At 48.8% G+C, this 16,175-nt stretch overlaps 1 protein-coding gene across 1 annotated transcript in view; it reads right to left on the bottom strand.

The window, feature by feature from the left end:
* Nucleotides 1–6,590: 6,590 nt before the first annotated feature.
* The window catches only part of LOC135905711 (uncharacterized), a 51,445-nt gene continuing 41,860 nt past the window's right edge, over nucleotides 6,591–16,175 (bottom strand). Inside the window, exons 11-14 of the mRNA XM_065436688.2 lie at nucleotides 14,957–15,077; nucleotides 12,608–12,781; nucleotides 9,702–9,830; nucleotides 6,591–7,162 (exon numbers count right to left, since the gene is read on the bottom strand). Coding sequence (XP_065292760.1) covers nucleotides 7,010–7,162; nucleotides 9,702–9,830; nucleotides 12,608–12,781; nucleotides 14,957–15,077 — 577 coding nt within the window. The 3' untranslated portion in view covers nucleotides 6,591–7,009. The remainder of the gene's footprint in view (nucleotides 7,163–9,701; nucleotides 9,831–12,607; nucleotides 12,782–14,956; nucleotides 15,078–16,175) is intronic.

The raw sequence follows: 16,175 nt of genomic DNA, 5'->3' as shown, positions 1-16,175 counted from the left end.
AAGGTGAAACAGCTTATTTGCTGCGCTCAAATTTCGCATTAGGAAGTAACGTAATCGTCGGTAATTTTTTTTTCATTCACTTATAATTTCTTTATTTCAATTAGAAAACATAAGTAATTTTCCCTGTGTTGTCCTTTGTGCCTTTGTTTGTTGGCTTCTTATCACATGATTAGTAAAAATGTCATGTACGTATGTATCCCCGCTCTAGACAAGCAAAGTCTGGCTGTCGGGCTTGCCCGCGACCGGGCCCGCGGGCTAGACCAGCCGGTCACGACGTAGGGCTAGCCGGGGGCGCGAGGAGTACGCGTCCTCGTCGGACCTGCAATAATGTTTCCTCACTCACTCACTCACTCACTCACTCACTCACTCACTCACTCACTCACTCACTCACTCACTCACTCACTCACTCACTCACTCACTCACTCACTCACTCACTCACTCACTCACTCACTCACTCACTCACTCACTCACTCACTCACTCACTCACTCACTCACTCACTCACTCACTCACTCACTCACTCACTCACTCACTCACTGGATTTAACGACTAATGACTAATGGATTTAATGATTCAAGTTGGTCCAACGGTTGGTTTCATACCCTCAGCACAGACAGCCTGCTGCTCTGACTATTCGACCATGACTATACAGTGACCCAGGTTAGCGGGGAAAACGGTTACATACAAACAACAGACAACCATAGATAGATAGATAGATAGATAGATAGATAGATAGATAGATAGATAGATAGATAGATAGATAGATAGATAGATAGATAGATAGATAGATAGATAGATAGATAGATAGATAGACAGTCCTAGAAAAAGTCCATGAAGTACCCTAAGACTGTGAACGCAATAAAGGAATTCCCAATGCCCCATTGTGGGTACGCACCAAAATCATGAAAGGCCACGACGACAACATGCGGTTAGCTTGGCAGCAGAGGGGTGTCATTAGTGCGCCCTAAACAATAGCAACTCGGACAACTAGAGTAGTCAAGTAATGGTTTTATTCTTATTTCTCTAAATTGTATACACGCTTCTAGTACACTGCTAGAACACGAGATTCATACTCGGTAGCAGTGGTGGCCAAAAGTTTGGTTTTGTTTGCCGTAGGAAGAGGATGAGGCGTTGATCAGGTGAACACACCATGACGTAAAAGATGAGGCGGACGCAGAGACGGACCAATCGATTTTAATTTTACCGATCTCGTAACTTCTATCGCAGTACGCCGCGGCCTACCACAAGAACTTACCCAGGCACTGTCAGGTATTGGGGCTTTCCGCCGGACTTAAAGAAAGTGGACTAGCTCTTCGTTATAGCCTCCTTTGAAGAGCACGAAGTGAAGAAGGACAGTCGAACGTCGAATTGTAGAAACGTGTCCCCGTTTTGTTTATTGCCCGACACCGTGCGATTGGCTGAAAGCAGAAGGGCGCAGGCGAAAGGATGGCGGTTCAGCCGCAATTACTTGGACCCCTGAAGTCCTGGCAGACCCACTTGAGGATGTTGAAAGCGTCGTAGCCACATTTCTTCCTGACGTCCCCAAGGTGGATGTTGAAGAGCATCAGTGCCTTTCGACGACGGATCCGGCCGTAACTCCTGCGTGCCTGGAATATCTGCGTGAAGACAGCGCATCGCTCGGTTTAAGCCAAGTGTTCGCAGTACATTTTCAGTGGCAGTAACCCGCTGCCAAATGTTTAACGCTATTGTTGGACGGCGATTCTCCGATGGGAATATATTCACTTGGCGTGTCTCGGCGTGCATCATAGGATCGCGCAGTGCTCTGTTGGGTCCAGTGTTCAATTCAAAAAAGACGCTGGCCTAATTCCACGCGCGCTTTATTGTGTTTTGTGTTTAACGTTCACCAGCCCATCAGCTCGGTAAATCGAAGATGAGCAGGCCAACGGTGTCACTAACACCACGACGTTGAACACTTTCAGCCCCCTCCCCCCCCCCCCCCCCTAGTCCAGCACCCCGCTCCTTAAACAGTCATTGTAAACTAATCACGTATTCTACAACAACAAAAATCAAAGGCGATTTAGCGGTAAATGCAAGAAACGCTTCAGTATTACGCCTCGCCTCTTTGAGGTCCGGCATTCATGATTTAAAGCACGTTCGCCACGTGTCGAAGTGTTTTATATATAGTCGCACGGTGATGTACACTTTTCACCAGGTTCCCTTGTACTCCTTGGTACCCTTCCCGTCGAGTGGGGCTGTCGGAAAATTCCTTCCTTCCTACAAAGGCCCTTGAAGCGTCTTACGTCAAGCCACCGATGTCGCCTATGAGATCGTCCCCGTCAGCTCCACCATGTCATCTGCCCTCACCTCACCTGATGTTTTTCATATCGCACGGCTAAAACCTTACCACGCTCTTCCTGACGGTCCCGTTTGACACACCAGGAAGGTGCTTTTCCCGCCGGGGGTCGTGTTACGATGAGGCGAAGAAGAGAATGACGACGTTCCTGAAGACGACGAAAAGTGGACACAGCCTGGCTGGACTCTTCTGCCTAGGCGAACGCTTGCTCTTTGAAATCTATTGTAAACAGTTTTATACGCGTGACACGGAGGTCGCAGGGAACAAAGAGGCGGACAGGATAGCTCGAGAGTCCACTAATTACCGAGCGTCCAACGTCGACAGCCTCGAGGAACCTACCCTTGTAGACCGAGAGTACTCGGCTATTTTAGACAATTTCACAGGCAGCAGGAAGCGGTACCCCCCGCCGCACAAGTGCCTTAGCAGGTGTTAGTGCCGATTTACGCTCGAGCCGCCCATCGCCGCGAGCCGCACCGCACGCTTGCGGTCACGTGAAAAATTGCACGTATCCAGCACTTGTGCACAAATTACCATTTACACTATGTGCACAGTGTATACCTTACACATTGTAAACCGAAATTAGTGCACAAGTGTTTGATACGGGCAATCTTTCGCGCGACCGCACGCGTGCGGTGCGGCTTGCGGCGACGGGCGGCTCGAGCGTAAATCGGCCCTTAGGCCGCTCATCTCTCGAACATGCAGAATGGGCGGTGTAGGGCTTCATGATTGTTTAGTATATACTTTCGCAGTGCCGTGAGTTTCCCACGTGTTTTATGAATAGGGACGCGTCCGCTCCCAAGCGCGTCCGGGCAGCAACCGTTTCTGTATTTGAGGGGTCGGACGGCCCGCGTGGGTCCCGGCGCACATCGGCTTTTACCGGGCAACGAGGCGGCCGACGCTCTCGCTAAGGAGGCTCACTCCGATTCCTTCCCCATCGCCACCTCCGTCACCCCTTTCGACGAGACCAAGACGGCGAAAAAAAAAACCGCTTTATGAAGTGGCACCGGAAGTTTTTCAAGTTGCTCTTGAATTTTCTCATTAACACTTTTCATCGAATTAAAATGTCTGAGAAGTTGATTAATTATTAAGACTAATTGTGTACTTAGGCGAATGCAAAAAATAATCTGAGTATCTCCGAGAGAGGGCAAACAACATTACCTTGGCTTTGTCCTGGCATTTGCGTGTATATATATATATATATATATATATATATATATATATATATATATATATATATATATATATATATATATATATATATATATATATATATATATATTGTGACGAAGAAGATCGGCAGGCTGAAAAGCCCCGTTGCCATCGCGTGGCACGTACCCAGTTCGTTCGCTGGCTGCGCCCTACCTGCTGGTGCTGAGTTTGTCGCTGCTGCTCTAGGATAGGATAGGAATAAACTTTATTTGTCCAATGGTTGTTGATGTTGGTGCCCGGGGCTAGACTGCCAGGGGTCCATCGCCCGAGGAAAATCTTTCGAGATCCCAGGCAACGGCCCTGGCCCGCTGGACGGCCCACTCCAGGTCTTCGGGTGTCTCGCTGAGGAGGGCGGCTTGCCATCTCTCAGTGAGGCGCCCCGCTTCAGAGGGTTCTGCTGTTGTATTCCCCCTTCGTCTTTGTCCTTGTTCCACGTGGCGTCGGCATTCCCAAAGCACATGGGCCATATCGGCCCGTTCCTGCTCGCACCACGGGCAGCCGGGCGACGGGTGCAGCGCGGGCCACAGGCGGTGCAGATGGTATGGGTTGGTGAAAGTGCCCGTCTGCAACCGTCTCAGGTCGACCGCCTGGGATCTGTCTAGGCGCCCGTGTGGTTGCGGATATTTTCTTCGTTCTTTCCTATAGTGACCAAGCACCTCAAGGTACGTTGCCGGAAACTCCTTGACATCGCAGTCGGCGTCCTCGTGATCCCCAGCTCCGTCCGCCGCGATTTGTGTTGTATTGGTAACAACAGCGGCCGCGCCAGACGGGGTGGCAGCCGCCGTCGCCGTCACTCCTCCGCTGGGGTCCCGCACAACAACGGCAGCGGCTGCCCTCTGGGTGACCGCGTCGCGGCGGGTAAGCTGCCTCGCGACGAGGTGGGCGCGCTCGTTGTGGTTGGGTGGAGTGTCGTTGCGTCTTCGGCCGTTAGCATTGTTGGTGTCATTATTGTCGTGGCTGTTGTTGTTACTGCCAAGCTCCCCGACGTGCGCGGGAAGCTTTACAATTGGTGGAGGTGCGGGGTAGACCACGGTAGTCACCGGGGCAGCAGGTTGTGGTTGAAGTGGTCCTTCTTCCGGCATTATGAAGACGGCTGCAGTGTCCGATTACGAAGTTCCAGAATTCTGGTTGTAATTCTGGTTGTATATATATATAAGGTGGCCCGTTTGGTTGACCGAAGATATCGTGGGCAACCGAATACCTGACTTCATGAACTCGCGAAAATAGGTTGAAGACGGGAGTGCAGCAGTAACTATATTCAATAATAATAAATAGGTCACAAATGTTAAAGCCTCCCTATTGTTTAAATATACCTTATATGAACCGTAATTTTACCAAATTTAAAGTAGGTATAACGCTAAGTCCTCTCAGGACACTTGGAAACATAGCGGATACCGGCCATATATCATTTTCGAGCACTTAAGAATTTTTTACAACGCCCTTCTGAAACTTGTAAAACTGCCACTTTTGAAACTGTGCCCACATATCGCTCATAAACTTCCCCCAACTTCCTTGAAATGTCGCATTTCTGGCACTTTGAGTTCTTTCACCACGTTGGGCAAACTTCCTTCGTTGTTCGTAAAATACGCGTTAGTGCTGGAACACTTATGAAATTAATTTGCTGATAATTCCGTAATTGACCTACACGCTTCAGATTTTCTGTGCATGCTCATTTATTAGAAAGTTCATCGGGGAATCACCGAGGTATGCAATGCGTACCGAAGTGGCGAGGCAAGGAGGTCGAAGCGACGACGAGCCGACCGAGGTACGCGCGGTCGTGGGGCGGCGAGAAAAAAGCGACGCGGCCGCCGAAGAACAGCGGCGGCATGCCAAGCGGACTACCGCTGAGCGGGCCACCGAGACCGAGCGGACTACCGCTGAGCGGGCCACCGAGACCGAGCGGACTACCGCTGAGCGGGCCACCGAGACTGAGCGGCGGCTGATTCGAGGACCACCACGTGCGGGACGCGGACGCGTAAACGCTCAAATGCAGTTCAGTCCGAACACGGAATTCTCGGTGCGGCGCGTAGCGTCCGCGATTGCCTCCGGTTCCGATCGTGTACGTACGTGGCCAGGGTGAAGCGGGTCACGGATGTGGCGGTCCTCGTAAAGCTCTCTGGAAACTTAGGTCCTCGAGTGAGCGTTTTCCCGGGAGGTGGATGGTTCGTTCGGGCGTTGCGCAACATTTGGTACCGGTATACCGGTACATTTACCGGTATACCAGTATTGATTGATTGATTGATACGGTACGAAATGTATTGGCACTGGTATACCGGTACGGTACATACCGGTACCGGTATACCAGTACCAATACATTTCGTACCGTATCAATCAATCAATCAATCAATCAATCAATCAATCAATCAATCAATCAATCAATCAATCAATCAATCAATCAATCATTTATTTCCAAAAGAACATCGCCGTACTTCGTCACTGCCACACAAAAAACTCTTGTAGAACTCCCCATGCCAGGATCGTTGCAAAAGCCACGAGGTGCGGTCGCAAGAAAGGCGTGGACAAGTTGAATGAATAATCCATATCCCACCCGGCGTCACTCGGGTTAGAGCAGCGCCCACATTGATGCGTTGTACTACACATCCGAATGACAAGCTGTAGCTGCTTGAAATGCTCCCAAGCGTTTCGGTGCATTATACTGAGTGTTTGCACGAAGACTTTAAAAATGGCCGTTTTGAAAGAATTTGACGGTTTCTTCGGATACGCAGCATTGGCGGCGCCGACCATGGAGTGACGGCTGGTACGTGGTGATTAGTCACTTACCAAAAGATCACTAAAGTTTTACACTTTTCGTTTCCGCGGGGTCATTGTAAATGGGACATTGTAGCAAGCTCTCCGTAAAAACCATATGAAATTTTGGATCATGAGCCTATTGACATCAAAAGTTTGCAAGTTAATTGAATTGTTGTTAATTAGCGACTAATTATCACCTATCATCCGTCACCTCATGGTCGCCACCACTGACAGCATGTCGCCAAAGGAACCATCCTTTTATTTCAGAATGGCTATATAGAAACACCCAGTATAATGTACTGCAGCATTATATTGCGCAACAGAGTACTGAGTTACCTCATTAGAAAGCTTCGTCAATTAGTTTTAATACTCTCCAATAAGGAACTCTGGCGCACCGCAAACAAGTTAATCTCAAATATCCAAACATCCGTGTTATCGAAGTGTGACCAGGTTGTGTGCACAAATATGTTTATTGGGCACACAGATATCGCCAGACAGCGCAAGAGCGATAAATTCAAGAGTGCACTTCGCTAAAAGCGAAAAAACAACAACGTGACAACATACACACATTAATGACAGTTATAGTAAAACAGCTTTCGCCGAGACGCCGGCTTTTCCCGCTAGGAGACATATAGAAGTATCTGTGGCCGTCGTCACAAATGTGTAGCGTATGAGGTGACGTCGCGGTCGCATCCACGATTGATGCTAACTAGAAGTTCCATTGAGGTCACGGTGTCCTAGCAAGACGAACGGTCCTTAATTTGCTGACAGACCTTCGCGAGGGCGTCGAACGGTCCGGTGCAATCCCTGGTGTGGTCCCCGAGGTGAACGTTGTACAACAGCCACGCCATACGGTTGCGGAAGCCTGCACCGGTGGCCATTCGTTGATACTGGGTGAAAAAAAAATCAATCCAGGAAGGTGGTCACGCCAGAAAATTTTGGCCAATGTAGATTAAAATGAAAAGAAACAAGTGGCAGTTTCGCTCGAAGAGAGATACACAAACTTTAATGGCGTGCGGGAGATATTAGCTGACTGATCGCTTGGCATGCTACCTCGGGCGCTGGCTCATAATTACGGTATGCACAGCGGGCGCAAACAGCACACAAAGTCGCAGATCTTGCTTTCACACTGAAAGGGATAGCAAGGTTTAGTGCACAGCACCCAAGTTCTTCAGTTGCAGTGCAGCACGTGAAGCGGGATATATTCCTTACAATACGTTACAGGAGGGCCCGCTCTGCCTACGCTCCTCCCGGCCGTGAGCATTAACGTTCGCATAAACTCCGAATGAATGAGTTGCAATAAGAAATCGGTGGAACAACGCATCGTTATTCATCGGTCGGCGACCGGTAAACCTACCACCAAATCCTCCCCCATTCCTCCGGACAGCGCGCGGTGTCTCTCCGCCCCCCTTGACAGTAGAGGGCATCGATGTCCTCCTCGCCTGCTGCTCCGTACAAGGCGAAGACAACCGCGGATACACACGAGCGCCGAAAACGCGTCCCTCTACGGCGTCCGCCAAAGGCGTCTGCTACGGCGTCCGCCATTCGCGTGCCCAACGCCGTTGTAGACGCCGCGGTTGCCTCCACTCTGTACGGAGCGGCCGGCGAGGAGGACATCGAGTCATCCTAATTGAAAGGAACTCTTTGTGGCAGACCTTGTGGTGGGGCGTATATGGGCAAAAAGTGTTGGCAACTTGACAGCGATACCAAGGCCTAGCGTTGTGCTTGAACGGCTCGGAGGATGTTCTAAAATTTATGCGGGCGCTGCATGCATGCTGGCCGCGACGCTGCACGCAAGGCGAATTCTGCTGCATGAAGAAGGAACAGCGCCCTGGCCATGATACCAGGCGTCTCATAACGCTGACCGGGCGAGGAGTGCATCCAGTGTTGTGAGGTGGTCGCGCACCTCGATGGCCCGAGATGGGACCGACCCGAAACTGTCAGCGTTAATCAGCTGTACGTCCCCGGGAGAATGTTATAATGTTAGCTTGACTTTTTAAATGTCCGTTTCTCTCAGACTAGCGCAGACACACAGCACCTCGCTAGGAAGGCTATAATGTGCTCGTTTTGAAAACCAGTTCTGCGGAAGCCAGCAAGGTGGAGGAAGAATCATGGAAGGCGAATTTTTTCAAATGTGTTTAGCTTTCCTTGGGAACTAAACACTGATGATTTTTTCGCGTCTACCTGTATTCGTGGGTCGTGGATCCTGAAGATAGTGCAAGCCCAACACAGCGGTATACCGCATGGTGGTGCGGTATACCGCCGCGCAGTAGCGGCTTTGGTGACCCAAAATACCGCGTCCAAAGGAAACGCGCACGGTTTAGCCAAAGCAAGCAATCCGCTTTTAAGATACCTGTATGCCCAAGATTTCCGATTATCTTGGTCCTAAGTAAACCCACCCCGCTGTAGCCACTTCAAGCTGCATACGTATAGATTCCGTAAAGTACCAATCTGTGGCTTCTGTGTTGAATTTTTTCTTTCGAGTCGGTGCTGCTGTCCCTGTTGCGACGGCGCATGCGCGAAGCGAGCGCAGTGTGTCGGAGGTCGCGTGATCTGCTGCGGTTCGCGAACGCGACACCCGACGTTCAGCAGCTATTAAGGCGAGACGGCTGCACGGAGCCTCGATGAGCACTGCGAGCTCTCGCGCGCCCAGTGTTGGAAGCCAGGCCACCTGACGAGTTTCGGAGGCGCGGAGCAGCGAAAATAGCAGAGGGAGCGGCAGCACGGAACGTTCCCTTTGGGGAAACGTATGCGCGCTCCCCGCGAGCGTAGTGACATCGAGCGCTTGCGCAAGGTCAGCGAGTGTTAGCGCAAGGTCATCGAGTGCTCGCGTATGGTCATCGAGTGAACTCACCAAGCGTGTTTGGTTAATACGTTTACTGCAAGTTGTTATCCTTCCGTGAAAGCTGCCAGCTATGTAGTTCGAGTAATGTTGTTATAGCCGTTACTATATCGTACCAGAACCACGCTGAATGGCCGCATTCCCAAACACCCCGGCCAAAGGTCCGAACGGTATAGTTAACGGCAACAGTTGAGGCGCCAGCCGGGCTTCGTCGGCTTCTCTTCGGCGCCTCTCTCAACGTATTCTTGTATTCTGAGTCATGATATCTACATTTCCTGAACAACGCAATGTCTCGGCTATTCTTGCCACTGCGGTGTCTCGCCTTGAACAGCGCGACCCCAATGTGCGGGGCTACACGCGCGCTCAGGCTGCGGAGTTTCACAAACGCGGTGGTTGTAGCTTTCGCTTGCCGTCTGTTATATACCCGTTTGCAAGCAGGACAAGAATTGAAGTTTCGTTCGTTCGTTCATCCATTTTCCTTCAACTGTTCGTGTCAGGCATGTCACAATGTTTCTTCGTCACATGAAATCATCTCCCGGTGGCGATGAATTCTATAATATGTGCTAGACGTCTCCAGCTGGACCTACCTTGTTGCTGAAAGTCGAGAGTATCTCCGCCAAGAAGACTTTCTTCTTGGATGGCGTCGACGCATATCCGGCGACAGCAACGGGGTTGCCATCGCGACTGATCGGCGTGGATTGACCGTGCGCGCAAAGCTGGAAGAAAAGGTGTTTCGTGATTCGCTGCCACGTTGAATTCGTGCCACAGCTAATTACAACTGTCATACAGTAAACTTGTATATCCGGTGACGTAGCTTTTGCCTCTGAGAAAGGTATAATTGCCACGTTTCCTCGTACAACCATGTAGAGAGATTTAAAATTGGGGACGCATGACTCTGGGCCCCTACGCCGCGTTGGGTACAGCTGCTCTTGGGCTTAGAGAAGCAGCAGAGTTTGAGAATTGGGTCAAACGCAGACAGCGTTGGGTCGAGCGCTCGGGACGCCACAGCGGGGAAAATCGGAAGGTGCTTGAAAGCAAGAAAAAATAAAGAATAAAAGTTTTTATTACAAGTGAATACGAACAGAATGCATGTTAGAGTAAAAAGGGGGCGAACAATAACGTGTAATGAACGTAATCACTGTGCTGGTACTACGAATTAACTCTGTTGCTTTAAGCTAAGCAATGCCGCAAGGGCGACGCAAGACGGCTTGTGGACCCACGCTAGTTTTCGACTTTTGGGTCTTGTACGTAGTTAATGCTTACTGCTGTATGAGTCGTTTTTCAGTTCAGGGTGAACGTTGCACGCACAGGGTCTCGCTTAGCTATATGCAAAACTAAATCTGTCACTTCTACTCATCTCAGTCATCTGTCGTCGGCGGTGGTTTGGAGATGATCATTCAACAGGTCGTTAAGGTTACCTGGACGCAGTTCACACACTCTGATGCAACAGTTGGGCTGCGATACATTTACCACGTGTTTCACTTGTGTGCTTCAGTGCAGGAAACGACGTTTTGTTCAGAAAGTAAGTGGAACGACAGTGCATGTTTACCGCAACTTTGATGGCGTACATCTCGTAAATCATGTAGTCCACACAATCCATTTCAAGTGGATATGCCTTGCAGTCTCATCCGCTAAAATTTGTAGATTGCGATATGTGCCATAATTAGCTAAAACTTAATTAGGTATATTTTTAATTAGTCGATTATGCATTTCAATTTTTGGGCAAGTAATGTCCGCCTCTTCGAGTAGATCAGCTCATGGACTACAATTACGCTATCTGCCACAGATAATTTTTTTTCAATGTTCGCTGAAATAGCCTCCATATACATTGAATGAATGAATGAATGAATGAATGAATGCACGAATGAATGAATGAATGAATGAATGAATGAATGAATGAATGAATGAATGAATAGGCCCGGTGGCGCGGTAGCTTTGGAGTCGCGCTGCTACGCCCTAGGGTGCGGGATCAAATCCCATCCACGGCGGCCGCATTTCGAGGGGGGCGAAATGCAAAAAACACACTGGCCTCCCTCTTCCTCTACTGTGAAGAGGGGTGCAAGCGAAGCCCGGGATCCCCCCGGTTCATCGTTGTCGTGACGCGTAGCATTCGCGCTCCCTCACGGCGAGGTCAGCACGTCCACGTCGAGCCCTCTCTCGGAACAGTTCCCGGCGGCGTTCATCAAACGCAGCCTGTTCTTCGGCCGAACGCGAGACGCGCGGCCGACCCGTCGCAGCTCCGATAGTGTTCTGACGCGAGAAACAGTCGCTCCTCTCGCGCTACCTAGACACGCGACTCCTATTGGCGGAGAGAATGACGTCAGTAGCGCGGTGGCGCAGCAGGATTCTCCGTTCAGTGGGTCTATTGCTTGTTTTTTTTTTTACATATATAGCAATTTCTGCTCCTGCGCAACTGTGAAGGCAGCTGTTTTTTTGATCACCACATGGCCGGCGCAGGCTAGCGTGTACAAGCTTCGCTTGAAAAACGACCGTCTACCATGCACTGGGTGCACGTTAACGAACCCCAGGTGGTCAAAATTAACCCGGAGTCTCCCGCTACGTCGTGCCTCATAATCATATCGTGGTACTGAGATGTAAAATACCAGAATAAAAGAAATTATTGCATACATCATTTATTGACAGGATGGCTCGTTAGCCTAAGTGGAGAAGGGAATGACAGGAGTGTAAACAGTATAAATAAATAAATAAATCAAATAAACGTGCAGGATACAAAAATTCAAAAAATAGCGGAAAGGGAGAGGGGAGGACAACCGACCATGCAGTATGAAATCTTGCGCAACATTCCCATTTCTTTTGTCAATTCGTAGCGCGCTAGGAGACGTTCCCAGGTCTCTACGGAGTGTCAGAAAATTTGGTATAGTGGAGCCGTAATGTGCGACGTAGCAGGTTGAATCGCCGGGGGCCATATCCAAGATCAGCAAGACCGTTGGGGACAGATGATTAAGTGAAGCCTAACGCGCTAGAAATTTTCCTTTCTAAAGTAAAAAAGAGAGAAAAAGTTCTGGACGGATTATGTCCCGGTTCACCCGTCCAGGCCAGCACATGTTCGGAGCGTATAGTCGGGCGTTTCAAAAAAAGCTCAGGGTGCTTTAATGCTGGATACACCTTCGCGAGATGTCGCCCCGAGCGCTGCTGCTCAGGTTGTCCTTTATCAACATGACCAGCCTATTTTTATGTCCACTGCCGCACAATTACGGGCCTCTCCCTCTCCCGCCTTCTCCCAGTAATCAAGTCTTGCGCGAGCTGGTTCCAGCTAGGTTGGAATCAGCAGTGTAGCCCTTGATATAGCGATCTAGATTATAACCGCCACGCAGTTTTTGGCGCACCACATCCTGATTTCCACCACATCCACCACCACCACCGCATCCACATCCACCACATCCACCACCACCACATCCACCACATCCTGTTTCTCCCGGCTAGTATTCGCCCTGTTTGTGCTCTGTTCGCACCGGCGGGGTGATCAACTTACCACGTCGAGGCTGGTCATGCTTGCGTCGACGCACGGAGCGTACGGGATGTCCTGCTCGGCCTGGGCGTCGTTACGCAGGTTGTAGAGCAGCGTTCCGAGCTCGAGCGAGAGGCCCACCACCGCCATTGGGTTCTCGTAGGGGTACCCGGGTGCCACCAGCTCGGACTGGTTCATCTACGCGCGCGAAAATCACAAAAAGTCGCGTGTACAATCAATCAATCAAATCAAATCAATCAATCAATCGATTGATCGATCTCTGCAAAAGGAGGTTCGAAGGTAACAAACCGCAGGTGGGACATCACATATTTTTGCAGTAAAAAGTACTATGAGTGAACAAGTACAAAGAAAGGGTCGACCACGTGTCGACGCTAAAGAAGACAAGGTCGACGTACACGTTGGTTCAAATGATTCGATGAATAAATGTTGATTATATTTCTCCAGTCTGTCTCGCTTTCATATTCATTATTAGTTAATTTCGTATCCTATTAGTATCGTATTTACCGTGCGATTACATCAAACTTTTCTTTATATTTGGCACTCGTCGACGCTGTTTTTTTCCGTAAGTGGTTACAAGATAGCATGATCCCAGATACGCCAAAACCGTGCGAAGTCAGCAAAGGAGACCTTGTTTTTTAAAGGATGCAAACTATACGCGCGCGGCGAAAGTATGGGGCATATACGGGAACATCCGGGATATCCCGCGCGCGCGTGTAAGTTAGCACATACTCAGCAGATTGCACTAGTAGTAAGATAACACGCGCTCTGTTGGCCTTGAGTTTATCACGGCAAATTATAAAACTTATTTATTACATCCTTAGTTGCTGGCTATTGCTACGCGTTCTCGGTATGAAGGCGTGCCATCTGCTACATTTTATCGTTCATACGGCGTCTAAATATGAACTAGAAAGTATTGTTCTTCCGCAGAAACCTCAAATAGCTATAATCACTGAGAAATGATTACACAGAGACATATGGGACCCTGAGATAGTTCCACCTGGATATATAGTGCCCTTCTGAAAAGGAAGCTTTAGCTCGGGTTCTCCTATCTAAATGCATGTAAAAAGAGTATTTGCTCTTCTCGGCAACCACTGCACCAAATTTGGCGAGGTTTGTTGGATTTAAGAGAACTAAAAATCTAGTGACTGTTGGTTTCAAAGTTTTCATTTCGAGGTTTCGAGGTTTCCAATTTCTTATAAAACTTGGTAAAAATAAATGAAATGTCAGAAAATGAAACTATCAAGTTTACAACTCTGTAACGCAGCAGTGAAAAATATCAGAATTTTGTGAATTACACATAATAAGACATCTAAAGCGGACTAAATTGATATGTTACACATGAGTCTAAAAAAATTGTCATTTGGAAATACAGCTTTTTCGGAACACTTATGCACAACGTAACAAATTCACGTAAGATATAAACTGACATATAGAATTTGTCCGCTTTGAATGATCTAATGGATGACCTTTACAGAACCACAATATCTGTTCTTGATGCAGAGCTATTAATTTGTAAACTTCGTGCTTCTATTCTTTTTGAAACTAGCAAAATTTTGAAAATCTTTTCAACAAAATTCCGGCCTTAAAACAAAATTACGCTTTCAATTGTCACTAGAATTTAACTTTCTCAAACGCAACTAATTTCATTAAAATCAGTCCAGGGGTTATCACAGGAAAACATTTTTGTGTTTTACATGTATTTGAATAGGCCGCGTCGGATTTGGGCCCAAGCTAACTTCTTAAAGAAATTCTCGCCGTGGAGGGGTTGCCATTCAGTGTGAAGAAACATTCCATATTATCAGGCTCCCTGATATTCCCGGCTCAGAGTGTGTAATTGGCAAAATTTGCCGCAATGAATTTAGTTTGGTGATAGGTGAATTTTGCTGCCCACCAAATGACAATTGAATGCCGTGCTGTCAATGAAAAATTTCCGCGAAATTGAAAGAAATTTATAGCCGACATGTTTACGGTTAGGTGCTCATTGCTCGTTTGCTTTTAGGCTTGCTGATGAAGAAAGCACGCGATAAACGGAAAATGCCACGTGACTAATCGTCCGCCCGTATCAAAAGCAGCGCCTTCAAACAAGCTTTTCAAAACAAAAATTTTAAAGCAGTTAGTCCCAGAGCTGGCGCTTTATTTGGTGCGGTCCGACCGCTAAAGCGCGGCGCTAGAGATCGTACCGAGCGCTGTGGAACGCTAGGCCTGACGCGTCGCTGGGACGATAATGGCCTCAGAGACTCGGACGTGCCACTGCGCGCGCCGCCCAATCTCGGAGGCCATTGTGCGTGTGTGCCGCGAGTACATCGTTGGATCTGCTAAACGCGTCGCAGAATGTTCGAGTCCGCGACTTACCAGGCCAATGAACTTCGGGTTCGGAGAGTAAAGAGCCGTCGGAGGCACGGCGTAGCACTCGGACTCGCTCCTCGCTTGAACAGCCGAGGAAATGGCGATCACGGTGTCGACCTTGTAAGTGCTGCAAAAGATATTAGAGCACCGTTCATTCGCCACCGTAAAGAACCCCAGCTGTTATCAATGTATACGGACGCGGTCCGTATACATTACATTACATTACATCCGTATACAAAGAAAAGAGCAGATTGGGTCAGGGAACAAACGCGAGTTAATGACATCTTAGTTGAAATCAAGAAAAAGAAATGAGCATGGGCAGGACATGTAATGAGGAGGGAAGATAACCGATGGTCATTTAGGGTTACGGACTGGATCCCAAGGGAAGGGAAGCGTAGCAGGGGGCGGCAGAAAGTTAGGCGGGCGGATGAGATTAAGAAGTTTGCGGGGACGGCGTGGCCACAATTAGTACATGACCGGGATTGTTGGAGAAATATGGGAGAGGCCTTTGCCCTGCAGTGGGCGTAACCAGGCTGATGATGATGACGGACGCGGTTGTTTTGCAACGACTCCGTTTACAGCCAAGCAGCGTGGAGATGTTCCACCACGTTTTTTTTTTTTTGCGCGGCGGTCCCGTGTGGCAGCGGTGTCGGTATCGAAGACGCACAGTCGCATTGTATACAGAGTTTAAGCCGGCGCAGAGGAGCATACACAAGGCACACAGGAGCACGTTGTGTACGTGGCGGTTGGTATAAGGGAGGTTGAAGCCCGGACGTGAGGAAGCGTTTGAAAAGTCTTGGGTACGGCGAACGAATTGCGCCGGATGGTGGAAGCAGCTTGCAAGGTTTTGGGGGGTGGGTTTACGGCTGCAGCTTGGCCACATTTCATGTGCGAGTTACTCGGATTTCAACACATCGGAGAAGCTTTTTACGAAAATGTAACGTACTTTCTTTTTTTCTGCGTCGTCATTAACTCCAGGAATCAGCAACCTTTCCTACCACAAGTAAGTTTGTGTTCTCAAAGTCCCAAAACACGAATTTCAATGAGCACGTAAATGGGCAATGTATAATAAAGCCCTCAATAAAATTTGATTGCCAAGCCATTAGAAGTACAACTGTCTATATCTTGTATCAGTAGTGCCTTCTTTTTCCTATTGTGAAGTTTCATAAAGCATTTAACGCTACAGCGCCAGCCTAACACACTTAACAAACCAAGAGCCAAACGG

This window comes from Dermacentor albipictus, chromosome 7 (genome assembly GCF_038994185.2).
Source record: "Dermacentor albipictus isolate Rhodes 1998 colony chromosome 7, USDA_Dalb.pri_finalv2, whole genome shotgun sequence".
Classification (NCBI taxonomy): Eukaryota; Metazoa; Arthropoda; class Arachnida; order Ixodida; family Ixodidae; genus Dermacentor; species Dermacentor albipictus.
The sequence above is the reverse complement of the archived record's forward strand: the minus strand, read 5'-3'. Positions and strand labels throughout refer to the sequence as shown.